This window comes from Triturus cristatus, chromosome 2_1 (assembly GCF_964204655.1).
Source record: "Triturus cristatus chromosome 2_1, aTriCri1.1, whole genome shotgun sequence".
In the NCBI taxonomy this organism is placed as follows: domain Eukaryota; kingdom Metazoa; phylum Chordata; class Amphibia; order Caudata; family Salamandridae; genus Triturus; species Triturus cristatus.
In genome coordinates this window covers 253,949,054-253,972,398 of record NC_140581.1, presented here as the reverse complement: position 1 = coordinate 253,972,398, position 23,345 = coordinate 253,949,054, and the positions used below count along the sequence as shown (strand labels likewise).

Below are 23,345 nucleotides of genomic sequence, written 5' to 3'. Positions count from 1 at the left end.
CCTTTCACATACACTGCAACCTGCCCAGGGGGGTACCTTGGGCATACCATAGGGGTGTCCAATGTGTAAGGAAAGGGCAGGGTCAGGCCTGGCAAGTGGGTACACTGGCCAGGTCAACAGGACAGTTAACAAACTGCGCACAGGCACGGCAGTGGCAGGCATGAGACATCTTTTTAGGGCTACTCATGTGGGTGGCACAATCAGTGCTGCAAGCCCACTAGAAGCATTTGAATTAGCAGCCCTAGCACACTCAGTGCATTTTACTAGAGACCTACTTGTAAAACAAATAAGCCAACCATGGATAACCAATCACAATAACAATTTACACAGAGAGCATATGCACTTTAGCACTGATAGCAGTGGCAAAGTGGCCAGAGTCCTATAGCCAAAAACCACAGGTCAGGAAAAACAATAGGAAGAAGAAGCAAAACGTTTGGGGATAACCCTGCAAAAAGGGCCATTTCCAACAGCTTTTATCTAAACAGTAACGGTATTGTATCTTTTTTACAATTTGATATTTTAGTAAAATAGGTTTCGCCTGTTTCTTTAGAGGGGTCTTTAAATGTTGACAGAGATTTAAAAGGTGTGCCTAGCCCCCTACTTGACAATATGATTGCACCTGAATTAACTTTAATTAGTGAGCTACTTCTCATGGGTTGTAGCAACTAGTGAGAGCATCTTAGTTCTTAGTCTACAGGGGCCACCAGAAATATCCAGGGAGCCAACATGTGTAAGATACACCACTCTCTTAAAAGGGTTCTTATACACAATCCACCAACTAAAGAATGCCATGGAGGTCGCCATGTAACACCAGGAAGCAAAACTAAACATGTACTTATGTTTTTAGCTCTCACAAGAACACTTTAGTGGTGCTCAGTGTGAACACAGCTTTAAAGCTTTTGGTCAAACTCACTACACAAAACTCTACTTGAGTTTCTCATCAGGTGTCATGGTTCCATCCTTGATTGCTCTATATTTCTAATCTAATATTATAACTACATTTCACAGGAAATGTGTATTTAATGTAGGCCAGTACTCGGACAGCTTTGGTTTAGGAAGCGAGTAATTCCATTGTCATAGGCTCTGTGTATGCGCATGCTGGTGCTCCCAGCATCACTTGCTTGATGTTGTATTGGAACTTTTCTATCTCTGGGAAGCAGCAATAGCTTAGACCGCACTACCTTATGTGAGAGACTCAATAGTCTTGTTCTGAAAGACTTCAAGAGAGCTACACGGCCTTCCAGTTTGCAGTATAATCACCACAGCCACCCCAGACATGTAGAGGTTGTCTTAATGATGACTTTTATATGACCTTTCTATTTTCAGCCCCACATAATGGCATTCTTTTAACGAGGCAAACAGAGCCAGCTTTTGCGCTGGTAGCGGCCAGTGAGATTGTTTGTTGGCACCCCTCCCCCCCATGAACTCCTTCTGCATGAATTCCCTCACTACCACCCTTCAACAGTGACCATCAAGTCCCCATAACCACTCTCTCACATACTTTTCTTTTGTTTTATAGTGCTACTCCTACCAGCGTAGGGCGTCAGAGCAGTTTACATCACACATATGTTACACGGAGACCATCAATCATACATGTGTAAATCAGTATGTAGGAAATGTTACATGAGAAAGAGGACTACAAGGTGTAGGAGTCAGATGTCACCCATCCTAGCAAGCAGTATAGTTTGGGAGTGCTTGATCTGGAGAAGCACAAACTCAGAATTTAAACTGTACCACCATGCATGGGGGTTGTCTTTACTAATAAAAATCGGTTTGCACCCAAATTAACCCTTCTTGAACATTAGGATAATAACACTGAGGACAAAATCATAACACTGTAGCCTATACCTAGCAGTTTCAATGCAGCTCTTTGATGACAGTTAATAGCTCACTGTTCCATATTAGGTTTTAATTTATAAATTGCAAGTAACATAATTATCTCGCAGACAATAGCAGTAACCCGCTGAGCTATTTACGTTACATGAACTTCTGTGATCTGCATGGTACACGTGCCTTGAAGCAGGCATATTAACCCTTCGAGCTACTTTATGATGAGCCAAAACTTCCACTAGACAAAACTCCATTGCTCCCAAGCAGGTCCATTAATCACCGGAAATGTTTATTGTTGCAAAAAATTTGCTGGAGGCATGAAACGCATGTGCTTTTAAACCCACTATTTATTTGACAACACAGCGTCCCCAAAAGTCAAGGCCTGGTGTTGTGGCACCGATCGCACCATTCTAGAGCCGGCCCTGGAGGAAAATGTGCCCACTTTACATGTCACACTGACATAGTGACTTTCTTGCCGAAGACCACAGCCTTAGATTTAGAAATTTTACGATATAACCGAAGCAAGAACTACACATAATTACCCATAGAAAAAGTTTTGTGAAGAAGGCCTTGGATGGATATCTATGAAAAAAAGTAAATTTCTGAGACTTGTGTGAACAAGGAAATGTTATAAATGGCCACATTTCTCAAGCATAAGCGTACATGATGGCATTTGCAGTCTTTCTGTGAGTCAGGCCTCATATATTTATGATGGGGTCTACCAATGGGCCAACAATTCACATCATCTTAAATGTTCATAAGGGAACACAAAGTTGTATATACTCATACAGTTTTTAATATAATCATCATCACAAAAGCAGGGTCTTAGTAATGTGATGTGTGTCCATCTTTGCTTTCCAGGTGTTTATTTTTTTACCTTTAGTATGATGAAGCACGAGGAAGTTGATGAAGTGTATGTTTACCTCATGCACAATGGAAATACAATTATTAGCATGCATAGGTAAGTAGAAAAGTAAATGCCTGTTTCAAAGAAATTTAAAATATGCTTTCATTTGTTTATTCATTTATTGATTGAACGTTTGTATATAACTAATATAAGCTCAAAACCTCCGGAATGCATTTAAGAAGAGGTCAGGAAAAACATAACCATCGATAACCAATCATTTCTTTGAATAGCTACACACCTACATGCAAATGCAAATGAATCGTCCATTTATAAAGTGTAAGTTATAAATCCAACAACAGCCATAGGAACAACATAGAGAACCTTTGTAGGTAGGAATTAGAATCACAAAGTATTAAGGGGCAGATTTACGAGCCTCCTGCGGCACCAGTACGTCACTTTTTGAGACGTACTGGAGGCGCCTTTCACTTCTCCATATTTACAAGGAGAGGAAAAGCCACCCTGCGTAACGTTTCCTCTCCTTGTAAATATGGCCCTTCACACGCAGCACTTTGCGTGGAAGGGGCGTTCCATGGGTGTTGCTGTGGGTGTTCCCACACAACACCCAAGGAATCATAAATCTGGAAATGCGTGTCAATGCTACGCCTCCCCAGGGGAGTCGCGTAGCGAGGCGCAACGAGGAGAAATGTTTTCATTTCTCCTCGTCTTTTCCACTTTCAAAGCGTGCTGCATTCTACAACACTCATTGAAAGAGGAAAATGCCTGTAGTGATTGTTTTTGTGCAGGAAGGTGCCCCTTCCTGCACAAAAACCATCTTCCCATGACGCAGGCATCCTCGCACCATGGTGCAAGGGTGCCTGCGCTGGCGCATGGCTGCAGTTTCTGCGCCAGCGCAGGAGAGAGCACAGGAATGCGACATATTATTGTAAATTTGTTACATTCCTGTGCTTCGGAAGTGCCGCAGCGTGGCACAGCCAATGGGCTTGCGTTGCAGCGCTGCGTAATTTGTTGTAGATCTGCCCCTAGGATGAAACATTCCAGTATCCCTTTTAGTGGCAGGCAAAACATGAAGACTAATGGAAAAGAGAAGAGAAGTAATGTTCGAAGAGATGTATTTGTAATTCCCAAGTATGGCTATAATCTACAACTGACATTCAATTAGCCCGGAAGACATTTTAATTTATTCATAGTAATTGGAGTATTTCAGTATTTATGCACTACTCTTGTGATGCAAAATTACCCCAAGTACGCAATTGCGCTATCTTGAGTAATTTAGAATAATTTGGCGCAAAAATCCAACTGCAGGAGCACAGGAACGATGAACTAAGAGAGACAGCGGATGCTGGCTACTGCTGTTGGCGTCACATAGCATTTAGTGCTACTTATATTTGCGCACAATGCACCCTCATGCCCATTTAGGATGCAAGGTTACTACTGGGTTATGCATCTCACACAATAACACAATTATGAGTAATTCTGTGGTAATTATGAGTTATTGTGCTAAAGAGAATTACACCAGTTATGCTCACTCCTACTTTTAATGTTTCTGATGTAACGTGAACTTCATAATTTTATCAAGAAAATATCCTTACTTTGGTTTTTGTTAAGTTCATAGAAAATAACATTTACCCCATTATAGATTTCAGATTTTGCCATTAGTCTCTTCGAGCCTTTACGTGTTTACGTTATTTATATCAAATCATCAGCACAGGTTAAGTTGCTGATATTTAAATTACCCAGCCCCAGGGGTACACTGACGCCTTCATTCTTTGAGCTTCTGGATAGTATTTTCCACACTCAGGCTTCTTTATGAAGCTCTAAAGTTAAATCTCAGAATGCCTTGTCAATCCACCATGATGGAAGCTCGGACCACAACCATACTGTTTTGATCCTGTAAAACGCATAGGCCAGGGAGAACACTTGACTTCGGTAGAGCGTTAGTTATTTATTCATAACATCACTTTGCACTTATCGCAAAATAAGAAAAATGCACATAACCCTTTGAGTGAGGTATATGTTTGAAATGATGCAAGAGAAGGGACTATGCCAAACATCTTAGAAAGGTAATAGAGTTTTTACATTGCACATGCAAAATATTCTCATGTCCTCACAACCAGAAGGGACGCACTTGTCAGAGTGATGATTTATCCGCCCAGTACCTCCCAGTACACAAAGATGAAAATATTTGCTGATAAGAAATGCTTTTGTCTCCCTCTGAAAACTACACACTATGGGGCCTCTTCACAAATGTAAATTTCCATGTGTAGATTTGCTCATGTGTAAACTTACTACTGCACTTCATAGTAAATGTAACATTTTCTGCTATTCACCATTTCTGAGTGTAATTATACCATGAGGTGCAGACTCATCTGAGGGGGTGGAGCATGTTAGAACTGAATTTACAAGTGTAAAGGTACTACTACTTACTTTTAACATATAGGCAGAGGTCGCTGTCTCCATAGCAGAGATCTGGGAATGAGAATTAAAAATTGTACAATATTTTAATGTAAAACCAAAATGTAAATTAACTTCAAATATTTATAAATTACCTAGAAATAAAAAAGTTAAAGCACAATAGTTAATTAAAATTAAATATTAAATGAATGATTAAAGAAAATATGCTAATTATATTTATATATATTGCTATAATTTGTATATGTAATTATTAATTACTACATTTTGTTATACGTTCTTTATCTAATTAATTTAATTGTAGTTTTTTTAATTATTATTTATAAATTAACATTTAAATATAAATGTAGTTATCTTACAAAATATGTGAAATTGAATATGTGTGTGTAGTGAAGACTTTAATAATCTGTTTTATTTAACTATTTCCTAAGGGGTGTTATGTTAAGTGCCTGCCTCCATTATGTTTTACAAGAGTGCGTTGCAGTGCCTGTGAGTGGCCATATGTGGGGCTGGAGTATATTTACAACTGTTTTGTTTCATTTTTGCCTATTGTAACTTCAGAAGTGCATTTTGTGTATAGGAATGGGCTTGCACATTTGTACTCCCCCTCCCTACTCTTCTTCCATCCAAGAGTATGTATTCCCCGTTTTCCAGTCACTCCCCCAGGGTACTCCCACATTTACTACTAAAACGTATAACAAGGTATGCAGAGTCCCCTTCGCAAACTAGAGAATTCTGCAAAGAAAGATGAAAAGAGGTGTTCGCACATATGTTTCTGAATAGCATTTTTTAGTACACCAGTAGTATAATTGTAGTCCTACTAAACGTATGTTGATGCTATCTCTCGTAATTTAGTAAAATAGAGATAAAGCGCCTTCGCAGGATTGGGGACAGTGTTGTCCTTAAGAACAGATGAGGAAATGATTTCCTAAAGAAAGACAGCATTTCAAATAAGCCTTGAGACTCAAGAAGTCTCCAGATTAGTAAATTAAAAACCATTAAAGTTTATTAAAAATGAAAATGTGCAATACAGAAGACATAAATATAGTCTTAAAATCAGTCAAAATGCATATAAACCAGTCATTGGGAATTAGCAACATGAGCAAAGTCTTCAAAATAAGCTAAGTCCAGAATCTGCAGAAAATCAATAAGAAATCAGGCAGCATCCCCAGAGCACAAGAGCCCTTCACAAAATCATGAATTGTTATAAGACAGGAGCCTAGCGCGCAACCAAGATGGCCGCGTAGGTGCGAGGCTCCCGAGGACCTCCGCGACCTCCTGCATAAATCCTGACTATATCCTTTCCTAGACGAGGGGACTGTGTTCGTGAGACCGAGCTGAGGTGCCACCCGTTTTCCGTTTCCAAATCGGACCTCGGACACCGGCGGGAGCATCGATTGAGGTCTGCGGCCTTCTCCACGCCGGCCCCCCGGATTGGAGTTGTGGGGCGATCAGGAGACAAAGTGAACAACAGCGGCGGGCGAGGCTGGGCGATTCGCGTACCCCGCACTTTCACTTTCGCTTTCGCGCCCTCCTTGCTGCCAAGCGAGGTAGGGCCGCGAGGCGGCGTGCGGTGGTGTGACTTCATCGGGGTGCCCTGCCGGCCCGCCAGCTGTGATCCGCCCTTCGGAGCTGTGGTCGCCCTCCCCCGGAGCCCGTGAACCGGTCTGTCAGCCCCTTCCAAGGAGATTGGCACGATTTGGGGACTGGAGCCATGTCCACGAAACAAGATGGCGACCGGGCAAAGGTGAAATCGACCCGCCGTGGCGCAGCCCCTCAGTCTAACAGCATGGACCGCTACACCCTCCAGAAGGGATCTCCAGAGGCGCCGCGTAGGTCCCCTGTTGGCCCGACTGATGCCCCTGCTTTGCCTGCGGATCTGACCCTCCGGGACGTCATGGGCGCCATCGCCGAGATGAAGGCCTCAGTGGACCAGCGCTTTGACACTCTGGCGCAAAAGATTGACTCGGTCCTCGTGGATGTGGGCCTGGTGAGGGCCGATCTGTCCAAGACGAATGATCGGGTCGACTCTTTGGCCCACACCACCTCGGGCCTCACAACGGACGTGGCGGCCCTCCAAAAGGAGGTGCGCCGACTGGGCCAGGCGAGCGCCCTGATGGATCGTCGACTGGAAGATTCCGAGGGTCGGGCCCGGAGGAACAATGTTCGCATTGTCGGGGTGCCGGAGGGACGTGAGGAGGAGGCGGCGGATCTGTTTGTGGAGGACCTGATCCTCACCCGTCTCCAGCCCCGGGGGCTGAGTAAACTCTTCGCAGTGGAACGTGCCCACAGGGTCCCCGGAGGGAGACCTAAGATCGGAGCCCCTCCGAGGCCTCTCATTGCCCGGATCTTCAACTTTCGGGACAGAGACGCTATCCTGCAGACTTCTAGGCAACAAGGACCGGTCAGACTCGACAATATGGACGTAAACTTCTATCCTGATTTTACTCCGGCGGTCCAGAAGCAGAGACTGAGTTTTCTCGGAGTCAAACGTCGCCTACGGGACCTGAACCTCAAGTACGCGATGCTTTTTCCAGCGAAGTTGAGGGTAGAGGTGGATGGCCGCACGCACTTTTTTGATCGTCCCGAGGCGGCCGGGGACTGGTTGGACACTTTGCCCGGGGATCGGGGCCGGGGGGGTGGGGGGGCGCGGTTGGTGGGGAGGGCTTGCCGGATCAGGACTGAGGGACTAATAGTAGGCCTTGCTCTGGACAACATTATTGTCATCATTGACTGATTGTGTAAGTTCCCCTCCCGTGGAGGTCGTACGGGGTCTCTTGGGGGCTTTCCCTCCTCCTCTGGGGGACTAGTTAGTGTTTTCATATATGGGGCGACAGGCACACTGCACTTTGGGGGGGCTGTTCGGGCTCATGCAGGGGTGCAGCGAGGGGGGAGTTCTGTTGGGACGGGTGGGTTGGGGTGGGGTGTTGTTCGTTTTTACCGCAAGGCAAACCCTTTACTGTATTGGTGTTTTTGAGGTGCTCTCGGGGGGACGAGTGATGGCTTCTGTATGTGATGGGGGGTAGGGACTTGACTTTGTTGTCTTGGAACGTTAATGGACTGGGGGATAGGATTAAGCGAGGTGTGGTCCTGCAGTATCTGAAACGAATTTCGCCAGATGTGGTCTTTCTGCAGGAGACACACCTTATTGGTAATTCCTTCTTTGCCATGAATCGGCGTGGCTATCGTTTGGTGGCCCACTCGGGCTTCACGTCTGGCTCGCGGGGGGTGGGCATCATGGTTAAGAACTCGCTCCCGCTGGAAATAGATGAGGTGCGCCATGATGAGAGGGGATGCTACACTGCCTTGGTGGGGAGAATGGAGGGCAAAGTGGTTGTCTTTGTTTCAGTGTATGTCCCACCGGGGCTACAGTCTACCACTTTTGCGGACCTGGGGCGCCTCCTCCTTGACCTTCCGGGGGGGCTTCTGGTGTTTGGGGGGGATTTCAATGCGGTGGTTTCTGGGACTATGGATCGTCACCCCCCTAGGGACCTCCCCCGGGCGCAGGCGTGGCTGTCCGGCCTTTTAGATACATTGGGATTGGTGGACTGCTGGCGCTTAAAACATCCCACGCAGCTGCAATACACCTTCCATCATATCCTTGTCCCTGCGGCCTATGCTGGGAGGGTGGGAGAGGTGCGCCATCTGGCGCGGGGTATTTCAGATCACTCCCCGCTCCTGTTGCACTTTGTTGTCCTCCCGAGGGGGGAGGGCAGGGTAGCTCCAATCAATGCCTGGTATCTGCGCGACCCCACTATTCGCGCTGACCTGATTAAATCCTTGCAGCGGTATTTCGAGGAGAATGTGGGGTCTGTCCCTTCGGCTATCTCCCTTTGGGAGGCCTTCAAGACAGTTATTAGGGGGGAGGCCCTCTCCTTCATATCCCATGCCCGGAGTCGCGAGCAGGAGGAGGTGACCCGAGTGGAGGCCGAAATTACTGAACTAGAGGGTGATTTGGGGAGTGGGGTGACGGATGCTGCACTGCATGTTCTACACCTTAAGCAAGCGGCCTATAGGGCCCTCGTCACGGAGGCAGCCAGGGGCCTCAGTAGAGAGCAACAGGGGCGACTGTATGATGTGGGTGATAAGGCTGGTAAATTGATTGCGTGGTTGGATAAAAAGGAGAGAGCGAGTCGTGTGGTTCCGCTGATTGAGAGGATGGATGGTGTACGTGTCACCGAGCCAGAAGACATTGTCTCTTGCTTCGCGGATTATTTCCGCGAGGTGTATTCCCCGGTCTCTCCCTGCTCGGAGGCGGATTCTCATGCCTTGCTTCGAAACATCGCGCTGCCCTCCCTTTCGGTGGAAAACAGGGAGTCGTTGGATGCTGCTCCTACCTCGGACGAAATTGCCCTCGCTATACGCTCGGTTGCATCTGGCAAGGCCATGTGCCCGAACGGCATCCCTATCGAGTTGTATAAGCTGCGACCGGACGTACTGGCACCCCACCTCCGCGCGATGTTCCTTGCGGCCCACTCGCGGGGCTCCCTCCCGCCGGACCAACGTCTGGCTACAATCGTGGTGATCCACAAGGAGGGGAAACCCCGAGACCGGGTTACCTCCTATCGGCCTATCTCGCTCTTGAATGCGGAGCCCAAAATCCTTGCCAAGGTGCTTGCCAACCGGCTGGTCGGCGTGGTGGGCGATTTGGTCCACCAAGACCAGTCTGGCTTTATCCCCCATCGCAACACGGCCCTCAATCTGCGGCGCTTGCACGGGGTGCTCGCACGTGTTCCGTTTGAGCGGGAGCCGGCCATCTTGGCGTCCTTAGACGCCACCATGGCGTTTGACACGCTCGAATGGCCATACATTTGGGCGATGCTGGCGAAATTTGGATTTGGACCGGGATTCATCAGCTGGGTCAAATTGTTGTACTCGGGCCCGTTAGCGCAGGTGGTAGTGAATGGGCGAGTCTCTGCCCCGTTTGCGCTGGGACGGGGCACGCGACAGGGTTGCCCCTTGTCGCCGCTCCTGTTTGCATTGGCCTTGGAACCCCTGGCGGAGTGGCTGCGGTGGCACCCTTCCATCCGTGGTCTTCGTTGGACCCCCGAGTATGAGGACCACGTGTCCCTCTACGCTGACGATATCCTTTTGTACCTAGCCTCCCCGCGCAAATCACTGATTGTCCTGGTTGATGTCCTGCGCTCCTTTGGCCGTAACTCAGGCCTTGTCATCAACTGGGCTAAATCATGTGTCTATGTGCTTTCCGGGGAGGCTCCCGTCCTCCCGCGGGGATGTCCGATCCAGATTGCCTCGCAGGGGTTTCGGTACCTGGGTGTCTATATCACGCTGGACCCGGCGGCCCGCTACGAGCGAAACTTGCTTCCCCCCCTCCAGCGCTTGAAGGAGGACGTCGCGCGCTGGCGGCACCTGCCGCTTTCGCCGCTCGGCCGGGCGGCATTGTTTAAGATGATGTCGTTGCCGCGCTTCCTGTACGCTCTCCAGAACATTATGGACCTAGTCCCGGCGCGCTACTTCCGTGAGGTGGAGAGTCTACAGCGCCGCCTGTTCTGGGACGGGAGGCCGCGTATAGCCCTGGCGAAGTTGACGCTCCCGTGGTATGACGGGGGGATTGCCCTCCCGGACATTAAGCGGTATTACTGGGCCTCCCAGCTAGCTGCAATTAATCACGGCCTCTATGGGCCCGCCTTGAACCCGGCATTTGAAATGGACAAGATGCTCCTGTCCGGTGGCGACTACAATCGAGCACTCTACTCTGGCGCGCCGGATCCCCGCTTGACGGGGCCCACGCGTGTCATGGTGCGGGTGTGGCACGCGGCCAATGCAGCTATGGGGTGGAAGGACCGTTTGACCCGGGCGTCGCCGTTGTATGCGCCTCAGCGGTTGGGCTCCCTGTGGACCTCGAAGGGCTTCGAGAAGTGGGACACGATTGGTATCAGTAAAGTGGGGGACCTCTGGACGAGAGGGGGATTTAAAACATTCGAGACGCTGCAGACGGAGTTTCAGCTGCAGGGCAGTGAATACTTTCGGTACTTGCAGGTCCGTCATGCGCTGGGCTCCGTCTTCCCAGACGCCGCCTCCATCCCGGAGTCTTCCCCCCTGGAGGATAGAGTGCTGGATGGCCACGTTCCGGATAGCACGATCTCCCTCATTTACAAAAAATTGATTAATGACCGCTCGGGCCTGCTGACCGGCCTCCGTGAGGCTTGGGTTGCCGACGGGCTGGAGTTGGACGACGAAGACTGGATTTCCGCGGTGGCCTCTCCGAAGGAGGTGGCCATACCGGCTCGCCTTCGCTTCGTCCAGCTTAAGATACTCCACCGGGTTTACATGACGGGGCCAAGGCTTCTGCGTATGGGTTATGCTGAGGATGGGTTGTGTAAGCGTGGGTGTGGTGCTTTGGCGACTTTTTTGCATATTTTGTGGGAATGCCCGAAGGTGGAGCGATTCTGGCGTGGTGTGCATGAGGTCCTGCGTCTGGTTACGCATGTCGCACTGTTGCCTGAAGCGAGGAGATGCTTGCTGAATGTGTGGGAACCAACTGATTACTCGGTTCCGCAGACGCGATGGGTGACTCTGGGATATATGATAGCTAAGCGTGACATCGCTCAACTGTGGGGATCCCAGCGGCCCCCGGCGGTGTCGGCCTGGAAAGAACATATGGATTGGTGCATGTTCCGAGAAAAGGTGGTGTATGTGGCGAGGGGCAAGCCTGGGGCGTGGGTGAAAATATGGGGCCCCTGGAACGCCTACCGCGGGGGTATTTGCGAGCCACCACTGCTGCCTGCTGCCTCACCGGCTCCGTCCCCCTAGTTGACCCCCTCCCCCAGCCCCGGGCACAGAGTTCCCCCAGTCCTGGACTTGTTTCCCTTCCCCCTCTTCAGATTCCTGTGGATGGTCGGGGTCCCTCATTCGAGGAGCACGTGTGGTTACCTTCGATTGCGGGTTGCCTTGCGGGTGTGTTTTTCTATGTTGTTGCGTGTGTCTAAAATGAAACCGTATTGTGGGCTTAGAGTCATGTGGCCCACGTCGTTGATGTCTCCTGATTTGCCTCTCTGTAACGCCACGTGCCCTTTTGTAAGTTTGTCAGGTGCTCCTGTCACTCTAGCGGCCGGCCGGAAGGTTGTAGGCCCATACTTGTATATTTTTGAGATTGCAATAAACGGTTTCAAAAAAAAAAAAATTGTTATAAGACAATTCACAATTAAATCCAATGGAAATTGCACAGCCAGCATAAGGTGAGAAAATTAAAATACAATACATCATCTATTGCTACCATCCTAACACTACATTAATATAGCGCAGAGGATAAAATTGCAGTCAATACAAAATGCTGCTGCTCGGCTATTGTTTAATATTCCTAGGGGTCACTCCACTTCTGCTGCCATTAGGTCATTACACTGGCTCCCGATTCATCAAAGGGCGGAGTTTAAAGCCTTATGCTTGGTCCATAAGACATTATATGGCGGAGGGGCAGCGGATTTCCGGAAACTCTTTTCCTGGTATACCCCAACCAGAAACCTCAGATCCACAGATGCGGGTTTAATCTGTATCTCCTGAATTCATGAAGCCAGATGGGGAGGTAGGAGCCTGTCACATTCTGCGGCCAAACTGTGGAACCAGCTGCCCATCTCTATGAGATTATTGTCGAATAGGCTTCTTTTTAGGAAGGCGCTAAAAACTTGGTTGTTTCCAGTCCTCTAAGGTTAGGCATAACTGTTGCGATCCCTCTATCTCACCTTATGGAGCCAAGATGCTTCGGCAAGCTCTATAAGACTATATCCTATCCTACCCTATCCTATTCCCCTAACTGAATAACAATGAACTTTACTCTGACCTAACGGTATCGGAAGTGACAGTACAAATCTAGTTACCTAAGCAATGAAAGTCATATAAATTAATAGGCCTGCAGTCAGTCAGTCAATAATACTTTATTCAGCAATTTATGGTTTGATTTTCTTAATTCTTATTACTAGCATAAAAACAAAATACATTAGCAATTTGAAGCCCAATGTCTTCTGGGACACAGTGCATTGGATTGTATTTCAACTCCACAACTCCCCCCTACCCCAAAACCCTGGTGAACATAAACATAAGATCAAGACTGTCACAAGGATAATCTATCCTATGATGGAACTCTCTTAAGTGGTGGTACGGAGAGACTCGGGCAAGTGGAGTAGTTGTAAGTATTTTGGGCAGGTAAGTTCAAGAAACTCTGACGCCAGCTGCATCAAGAATGAGACCCATAGCTTGGGAAACAATGCGCCATGATTAGAAAACGTGAGGGCTATGTGATTCACCCCTATTATGTACCACAGTTGGTGTAGACAGCCCATGTGTGTGGGAGTATGCCCCATACCCCAGTGTGTGAAAATATCCTTTAGGGCCGCCCCTAATGCCAATCCAGTCTTTCTGCCCCAACGGGATTTAAGGGGGAAGGTGAGTGCATTGGAAGACCCAAGACAATGTAAGCAGGAAATCTGGGGAGGCCTGTGTCAAAATGAGTATCGATCTCTTTAAGTACCAGCGCTGAGGAGATCTGGATGGATTTGTGCAATCGATGTGGCATGAAATACCAATAAATGCCAATTTTCATAGCGGTTTCAATGCTAGCTATGTTGTGGGCAGTGTGTCGTGCAGGGTTATAAATATCTCCCCACTGATTCTGCTTGAACTCTCTGCATATTTCTGACTCCCAGCGCCTCTGGCTTGCAGATTTGGAGACCTCCGCAGTGGGGCCGGTCATATGATATAGCTCTGAAATGAGGTGCTATCCCAGAGATCTTCGAGGTCAGACAACGTTCAAAAAGGGTGAGTTGCTGTTCAGCTCCTCTGCAGACAGTGAGGGGCATCACTCAATGGTGAATCTCGGTGTAATGCCAGTGTTCTGACTCTGGGAGTGCATAGGTTGTGTGTAGTGACTCAAAGGGAACCGGGCTCTCCAAATCAAAACAAGTGGCCAGCAGAACTACAGCCTGCTCGATTCCAGAGGTGAAATTTGGGGGTCGTGTAGGCCCAGAGTAAAGCTGCGTTCCCAACTATAGGTGTTATTGGAGAAGGGAAGGATGTGAGGCCATTCTGTACTGCCAGTCCATCCCAAGCGGCCAATGATGATTTAGTGATGGGAGAGAGATAAAGGGTTTAGAGGCCGGCTTAGTTTAGGGAGAAATGGGATTCTCCACAGGGCCCGTTCTGCCAGTGCATCATCCATAAACAGCCAGCGCTTCTCTGACTTTTCGTGAGACCAAGACCCTGATTTGGGAAGCCTGGTAATAGCAATAGAGGTCAGGGAGCCCAAGACCTCCTTCGGTTGGGGGACTGTAGCTAAGGTCTCATGCAGATCTATTAAGCTCCTGCTGGAGGGACCGTAATGTCCCAGAGGGCGGTTCGGCAGAGAGGACCTGGAAGTGGAACAGAACCCTATGGAGGATCATCATCGTAATTGCTGCGATTCGTCCAAGCCAAGATACCGTGTAGGGTCGCCACCGGTGTAAGTCAGATTTAATCTGTTGAGTCAAGTTCTGGTAGTTGAGGGCCACTGTACCCATGATTGTGGGGGTGATGTGAAGGCCCAGGTAGGGAATATATGTCGGGTCCACTGAAGGGGAAAGGCTCATTGTAGGGCATCGAGAGTGTGCAGCCGGAGGGTCAAGTTGAGGGCCTGCGATTTGTGAATATTTATCTTAAAGCCAGCTGCCAAGCCAAAAGCCTCTAGCTCTCCCAGAAAGGCAGGTAGGGAAGTAAAAGGCTCCTATAAGAATGCCATGGCGTCATCTGCGTATAGACTTATAGCATGTTGCTCTCCCCTGAATTGTATCCCTCAATAATGTCAATAAAGTCCAGGAGCAAAGGTTGAGAAGGGAGGCGAGAGTGCCAGTATAAAGCTTAGGGTCTGTGTTCAAAAGGGAGATGGGTCTATATGAAGAGCAATGAGTTTTGTCCTTTCCAGGTTTGGGATTACTACGATTGACGCCATGAACATGGAGGGGGGGAGCGAGGAGGAATCCCCAATCACATTAAACTGCCTTGTGAGGAGAGGTGCCAGATTTTGGCAGAAGGCCTTATAAAAGGAGGCAGGAAAACTATCCGGACCCGGGCACCTGGACGGCTTTTTATGGGCTATGCAAGTGATAACCTCCTCTATTCGGACTGGGCTGTCTAACTCAGACACCTGGTCTGACATCAGGGTGGAGGTACGGGCTTCTTTGAGGTATGCTGTCACAGCATCGGGCGGGAGATCTTGCGCTGTGTAGAGTTTCTGGTAAAAGTCGCAAAATGTCTCCACTATGTGTGTGTCATCTGTCCAGTGCTGACCCTCAGCGCCAATCACCCTTTGTACTCCCTCCTCTTGCTGTTGAATACGCAGCGAGTTAGCTAAGAGTCGGCAACTTCGGTCCCCACTCACATAAAACCGGTGATAGAGCCAAAGCGCTGCTTATTCTGCCCTTTCTATGTTCATACCCGCCAGCTGGGCTCGAGCACCCTCAAGTTGCCTCCAAACTCAGGGCACCCTTTCTCTTGTGTATACGCTCGAATTCTAGGACTTGATGGTTTAGGCTCTCTCTCTCTCTTGTCCCGGGAAGATTAGTGTAAGCAGCTGCTATGGTGATGAACTCCCCCCTCATGACTGCCTTCAAGGCATCCCATAGAGTGAAAATTGAAACGTCAGGGGTATCATTAATCGCCAAATAATCAGTGATCATCTTAGTGATCTGGGCAACAACCTCTGGGCGCTGAAGTAAAGTGTCTCTAAGGCACCAGGGAATGGACTCCAAGAGTCACAACCACAGCCGCGTGATCAGATAAGGAGGGGGGTTCAATCCCGACTGACTGTACTGGGGAGGCCACTTCAGGAGTACCCAGGAAATAGTCAATTCTAGAGTGAGTCTTTTGAACATGGGAGTAGAATATGTAGTCCCGGGATTGTGGGTGTGCGGAACTCCAGATATATGTTAGGCCTATGTGTGTCAACGAGGTTATCCCTGCATGAGAGACAGACCCTGACTGGACGGGACGTTGCACTGATCTGTCAATCTCATTGCTAAGCACTAAATTCAGGTCTCCTCCCAGCAGCACCAGCCTGTCTTGTGAGCACATCAACTCCGTTACCACCCTACGGAGAAATGGTTCTTGCCACTCATTGAGAGAATAAAGAGTACCGACTGTGATGTTACTAGTTCCTATCATCAGTAAACGTGTTAGTAATCTGCCCTTTATTTCAGCCTGCTTGGATCCTACCTTCCCCCTAAATATACTGGAGATCAAGATCGTCACCCCAGCCATTTTACAGGAGAGAGAGAAGTATTGCCGGGGATAAGCTTTAGATCAGACCCTTTGCTCATACTTGGGGAGAAGGTGCGTCTCTTGCAGTAGGCATTTGTGTGCCCCTGAGTGTTCTAAATAAGAGAGGACATAGCTCCTCTTCAGTGGGTGGTTAAGGCCCTTAACATTGAGAGTGAGAACCACTAGTTGGTTAGTGATGGTGGTTTCCATAATTAAACTGCACTGAATGATGCCCTATACCACTTCACCCCACCATAGTGTAACTGGGGTAGGAGGATGTCAATATGTCCAAAGTGACAGCAATAAAAACTTCTGGGATCTGCCCCCAGGTCCAACAAGAAAAAATACAGAAGTGCCTCTAGGGCCAAAACAAACAACAACGAAAACACATCAAAAAGTTCGCCAATGTCCAAGGTGTTTAGCTCCATTGATTACGTGACAGAAAGAGGGGTGTCAATGACCATGATCCCCGCTCCCTGCTGGGGGCCCCCAGAGGAGCAAGGGAGGAGAGAAGCATAGAAGAAAATACAAGAGGGAGAGAGTAGCTGCATCTATTATGTCGTCACAGGACCCGCCAGGTCCCCGGCCAGTGTAATCAGGACGCCTGTCTCTCCCTGGTGATAGTCTCCAGGAGCAACTCATGCTCTTCTGGTCTCGGCCCCCGGCCTGTCCCGTCCATGTTGTCCCATCTGGGGCGCTCCAGAAAGAGGTCCTTCACATCTAGCAGTCGACACACCTCCTCCAACGACCGAAGCTGGTTCAGCTTCCCCTCAAAGTGAAAGACCAGACGGAAGGGCTGCCCCCAGGAGTATGACACCCCAGCCGCTCTAAGGTGAGAGGTGACAGGTCGAAATGCTTTACGTTTCTGGAGGGTTGATGCCGCCAGGTGTTGGTAGAGAACTGGACTGTGGCCCTGAAATTGGATGGGATGTCTTTCTCTGGCCCTCTGCAGGATTCTCTCCTTCAGAGGAAAATCGTGGACACAAGTTAGTATATATGGAGGGGGAGCAGCAGAGGATCTCCTAGGGCCAACCATATGTGTGGGGTCAAGCTTGGTCTCCATGTCGGGGGTGCTTCCAGGACTGACTGGAATAGCGATATCCGATCCCTCTGCCCCACATGCAATGCCTCGGGTGCGAATGTTATTGCGACGGGACCTGTTCTCCAGGTCTTCGGCGTGGGCCTGTAGGTCCAAGTGCTGGTCCATTAGGCGTGGGATTTCTTGTTGAAGATGTTCAATTTCTTTGTCTGATTCGTGATCCTCCAGGGTTGAAACGCTGTCGCCCAGTCCATTTATGTTGCAGTGGGCCTCCTTAAGCTCCCCAGCCAGTTCTTCCTAGAATAATTGGAGGTCCGAACAGCGCCTCGAGATAAGAGCGAGTGATTGGAGCTTCAGTGTTTACAGGGTCTGACGTCTCCTCCGTGTTTGGTGCTGGGGAGGACAGGCTGCAAAGCCCCAACAGCCTCTCTGCAGACTCAAGGTGGTCCGTGGGGGGGCAGGGTGCCTCGCAGTCCTCCTGTGTAGAAACACACTGTCTCCAATGTCGCCAGCAGCCGCCCTCACGAGGCGAGGCCCAGGAGACCAACGCCAGGCCGCCCAGCTCCCTCGCAGTGCAGGCCTCTGCTGGTGGGTCCAGTCCTCCGCAATCCCATGATCCGGGTGCTTCACGGGCCTCTTTTCAGACCCCAACCAGTCACTAGCATGTGCAAGCGGAGTCCCCCAGCTGCACCCTCTTCCCAGGCCGGGCCGAGCGAGGTGACTGGTTCCCTGTCTTTGCGACAGGCCCCAACTCTGAAGGCCAACGGATGCCCAAGCTGCGCCTGATCTCTGGAGTCGAAAAGCAGGTGCAGACAAGCCCAGAGCAGCCCCGGAGAGGGCCCCCCCTAGTGTCCAAAGTTGTGATGCACAGATCGGGGGCCTGCTCTGTGCAATTCGGCTCCTGGTGATTAGGCCTGGCAGCAGGGAGCAGAGAGAGCAAAAGATGCGTCTCACCCGTCCGCCACCTTGGTAACGCCCCTTCTTATTCAGTAATTTAAAACTATAAAAGTCCAAAGTATGTAAAATACATAAAAAGATAAAAACATAATTTTCAATAGCATTTGATGCCCAGTCTTAATCAACAGCCTCTAAACTAGGTAAACTTCATTAGAAACGACGCCCATAGTGCAAACTAGTGTCCTAAATAAATGAAAAGAGACATACAAAGCACCCACATTTAGCACCATTAACAACAATTTGTTGCCTAGGGTATTTCATTTATTGCACATACTAACATCTAAAAGTTTTGTTCTTAGGTCTAAAAGCTCTCGCCAAAAAACCTCCAACACCAGAAATAACCAAGGAGGATGAAAGCATTTGCAAGTACAACATTGCTGGTTTCACTTGTTAAAATCCATTTCATTTGGCAATGGCATGATAAAAAGCCTCCGTAAAGGCTGATAAAACTCACAAAAGAATATACAGTGTGTGGTATCTTGTGATGAGAAGTTGTCACAAGCACAGAGGGCCAAATCCTCTACTTTATCAAAACCTTTAAGGACTGCAAGGTCCCAGTGGATCATATTTAGCCTAAATCTCGTTAGTAAGTGTCGCTGATGAAGATTAATAACCATCGCCAAGTATGGCTCCATCACTGGACCCCTCAGTAACATGGTATGCACCCTCACTGAGGCTTTGGTGAGCTCCCTCCCTTCCTATTCTGCAGCCATTAGTGAAAGAGATAGATTCCTAATCTCCACCAAATCCCTTTTCACTGCAATTTATCGTTATTAAACAAGTCCAGAAGCCCCACCTTTTCCAGCCAATTTTTATCATACCCAATCCAGCGGATTAGAAGTCTTTTCTCCAGAGATAAACAATAATTAAGAATCTTCATGTTTAGAACAGCAGCTGGGTTTGTCCAGATTCTCAACCATCACAAGACTGGAGCCAAGGCAATAAGGTCTGAGACACCCAATGCCCAACTCTTCATGAAACAAAAGCACGGGTGCTTGCAGGAACTGTCAAGATGCTTCTCAAAAACCTATTTCTATCCTTTGCAACTCCCTACTTTCTCTGTAGCCCCAGAAATCAGACCCAGAGTGTGCCATTGGAATACATTTTTCCAGATAAACCTTAATCAATACCTGCAATGGTCTGGCCCCTAACCTTCTTGAAAAGTCTGTTGTTGCTGCAACAGCTCTTAGCATGGGTCTCTTTTTCCGGAGTTCAACTCCCTTACTTAGAAATTTTATCTTTACTTTTTTGTTTCGTTGGCCCAATACCATTGTTTGTTAATTTGAAAAATGTGTCGCTAGGTCTAAAGAATCAATGAAGCCCACAAAGGCATCCAAATATCTTCACAATCAGACTGGTGTCCTCGCTATCAGGACCGCATCGTCCACATACATTAAAGTGGGAATAATTTTTGGGCAAGACCTGGGCGTATCGCTACAAGCTGCAGTGAGTCTGGGCTCTAGTTGGTGGATGCATAGTGTGAATAGAAAAGGGGCAAGAATGCACCCTTTTCTAACTCCTCTTTTGATCTCCCCTGCGGCAGATAAATTGCCGTCCTCATCATACCTAATGAAAGCCAAAAGATTTACATAAAGGCTATTTTAACAAGCATGGGCCACAATTTTGCTCTGTTTACTCGATCAAAGGCTGCAGTAAGGTCCATGAAAGCCGTATAGAGATTTCCGTCTTTGGCAATAGTACACTTGCCAATGATCAGGTGTAAGTTCATGCACTGGTCCAATGTCCCTAACCCCTTCCAAAAACCATACTTGAGGTCCGAGATTGTTATTTCTTTTGAACCAATCAGTTTGTCTAGCCAGCACAGCCCTCCCCATAATTCTAATTGTAGACAATAGCAAGGAGATAGGCCTAGCTCCCTTTTTAAATATAAAGACAATGACCGATTTAACAGGGCCACAGGAAAACTTTTTCTACATGCTGTATTTGAAACCTGCGATAATTTTTTGGCTCATTTTGATGGATCAGCCTTATAAAGACCTGCCGGGACGTTATCCCCCCCAAGCTTTACCCCCTGCCGAGGCCATGATGGCTTCACTGGCCTCCTCTTAAAAGACAAAAAGCTGGCATTACCATCTAACTCCCACTCCAGCTCTTCATCCTCTGCCCTCACCCTTCCAAACATCTCTTGAAAATATGCAACTCATTTATCATGGTGAATAAAACATTCAAGACTGGTATTTTGACAATCTGAAAAAAAGGGTCTGTTTATTTCCCCAAATTAACAACTATCATTGGGACCCCTTCATTGCAAAAGTTCATCCCAGGCTTGGTCCCCAATTTCCTGCTATCATCTCTGAATCGCTACCTCATGCAGTTTCCTGCAGGCCCTTATTTCTCCCTATCGTGTGGGATTTTGTTTAGGGCAGAGAGTACGTTTTTATGCATTTTAGAACAATTGCCGTCTAACCACTTTTCCCCTTCTCGCTTATCCATTTCTTTTCTAGTGGAAAGGTTTAATGAGATCTTCCTACACAGCCTGATAAAGGCTGACAAGATCTCTCCCTAGTGTGTATTTTTTGTTATCTAGACAAATAGCGAAATCAGCCGCATTTGCTGCATATAAATTCTTTAAAAAGGTATCCAGAATCACCCTATCCCATTTTTGTCTTCTTTCTTGATCCTTGGGGAAAATTTCCGAATTTAAGGGACCTACTTTCTGGGTTCCATCTATTTCCAAGCACCACATTAGTTCTCAAAAGATTGGATTATGATCGCTAAAATTATTCCATTTCACCCTCAGATCCTGAACTCGTGATGTAAGAGGGGCTGATACCATTATGAAATCTATTGTGGAGTGATATCCCCGACTAGAGAAGATAAAACATGATCTCCCCCCGCAGTCTAGTCAGCACAAAACAAATTATTGTTAGCTATGATCTTTTTCAGAGGTGCCCCCTGCGTAGAATCTTCAAAAAGCAAATTACTTGGGCCATTCCCATCCAACCCCTCCTCTACGATACACCCATGCTGACACTGGTGAATATTAAAATCCAAGTAAGAGGAAGAAAGAAGTAACCTGTTTCTCTTCAAAACCTTCCAGGAAGTGCTTAAGTCTAATTAGATGTTCTGTTTGCTCTTCTCGGACAAAAGAATTATAGAAGTTTACCACCACAAGCAGAACTACATTCTTAAACAACAGCTTTTCCTACCAGTAAGTTACAGGAGACCGTATCTATAGGAATGGTGGTACAAAGTAGTTTCATTGGAACAAGGGTCAGAAGACCACCCCTAGCTCATCCCACAGGTGAGGGTAATGCCGCCTTGTAAAAGGATGAGAAGCCGTCCAGATGAAACGTATTATCCAAGTCCGACGTTTCTTGCATGGCAACTATACAATTGCTCGCAAGAACATTCCGCCTCCTAGTATTCTCCCTTTTTTACCCTCAGCCCTGCAATTTTCCAGCTCACAATATTTAGCTTATTCTTTTTAACCGATTGGGGCTCAAGCATATGGTGACCCTCCATCTCACAGATACTCACAGAGGTATTACGCATAGGAACAGCACCCTCTTGCAGAGAACTCAGTCAGTCATTTTCCTCTAGGCTAGACACGAGGGAACACTTGTTCTATAGGGTAATTTCACTGAGCCGCTTCAAATTTCATGACCTCCGGAGACAACTTAATAATAAGTGCCCATTCTATTGTTGGAGGGAGAGGCAGGATAAAAGTACTGTAGGGGATAAATCCTTATCTCTGAGGTCAAATGGTGCCGTGTTCGTCTGCCAAAAATAAAATCATCAGTGAACCCGGGATGCCAAAAATTAACTACCACACAATATCCATCTATACATTTTCCCTTATTCCCTACCGACCCAACTCTTCGTACCATAATCATATGGGGTGATAGCAGTGGCCCTTTCTCTAAATGATGGTCACACCAGTGTTTACCTTTGAACCAAAGGTCTGCTATCGATTCCGTCCCCTTGCCTAGATGGAGGGTACTCCGACTAAAATCCCTACAAGTGGGAGTGCCTTTTGGAGCAGATGTAAGTTTGTTGTGTGACATAATGGAATTCAGTGGGAGTCTATCTATACTCACCCCTGATAAGTTCTCCCCCTGATTAGGACCTATTTTATCAACTAATGTACCCGAGTCCTTCGCCCCTTTCTCCAGGGGAGCAGTTAGTGCAGCAACCTCTGCCTGAGGGGAGAGGTTGGTCCCGGCTGCATGAGCCAGTTGGTCTACATGCCGCCTGTTCCTCTTTTTGGGCAGTTCCCGGTTGCTCCCAAATGACCACTGTCAATAGGTTGGATGTTCTCAGTACCGCTGTCCGTAGTATGACTTAGCCTCCAACCGTTCTCATCTAGTTAAGAGAGGTGCTAATGAAACTTTTAACCTCTTCAGTGCCCATGACAAGATAGTCTTGTCATGGAGCATGGTTGCGCTGTGCCTATGACGAGACTATCTCGTCATGAACCCCACCCACTAGTGCAACGCCCGGCACAGGAGGGGGAAAGGGCGTGGCACTGAAGGGGTTAATGAACATTCAAATTTCAAATGTGATGCATCCAAAAATGCACCGACTTGCTCATCTAAGTTCCCCGAATTCCCTTTACCTCTCTCCACCTCTCTTTTACCCCCTTCCTCTCTCCTTTTCATCCCAGGGTTCCACAGAGGGAGAGGTTTCATCTTGCCTGAGAGTCACTCCTTTTGAAAGATGGAAATCAGTTACTCTTTGAGGGGTCTCCCTCGATGAAACGTTAGAAAGATCAGGGTCATTTACAGTGCGAGCCAGTGATTCTTCCCTCGCAATCTGGAGTGAAAGTCTCTCTGTCAGTTCCATTTGTTTTGTGATGACTCCTGCCGTTCGCACTAGGAAGGAGTCAATTATGGTTATTTTGTCACCCCCTTGGGCTCCTGCCCCAGTCTTTCTTTAACGCATCAGTGCTAATGGCTGAGCAAGACTTACGTTTCACATAAATATGAGCCAAGTGGGGTTGCCAAGCCCAGCCACCTCAAGCTGCTGACGGACACA

The 23,345-nt window shown here is 47.9% G+C and overlaps 1 protein-coding gene across 2 annotated transcripts in view; it reads left to right on the top strand.

Moving 5' to 3' along the window:
• C1QTNF3 (C1q and TNF related 3) overlaps positions 1-23,345 on the top strand; it is a 561,277-nt gene that overhangs the window by 526,332 nt on the left and 11,600 nt on the right. For both annotated transcript variants that reach the window (XM_085630879.1, XM_085630889.1), the window contains exon 5: positions 2,692-2,791. In XM_085630879.1, the coding sequence (XP_085487005.1) occupies positions 2,692-2,791 (100 nt within the window). The remainder of the gene's footprint in view (positions 1-2,691; positions 2,792-23,345) is intronic.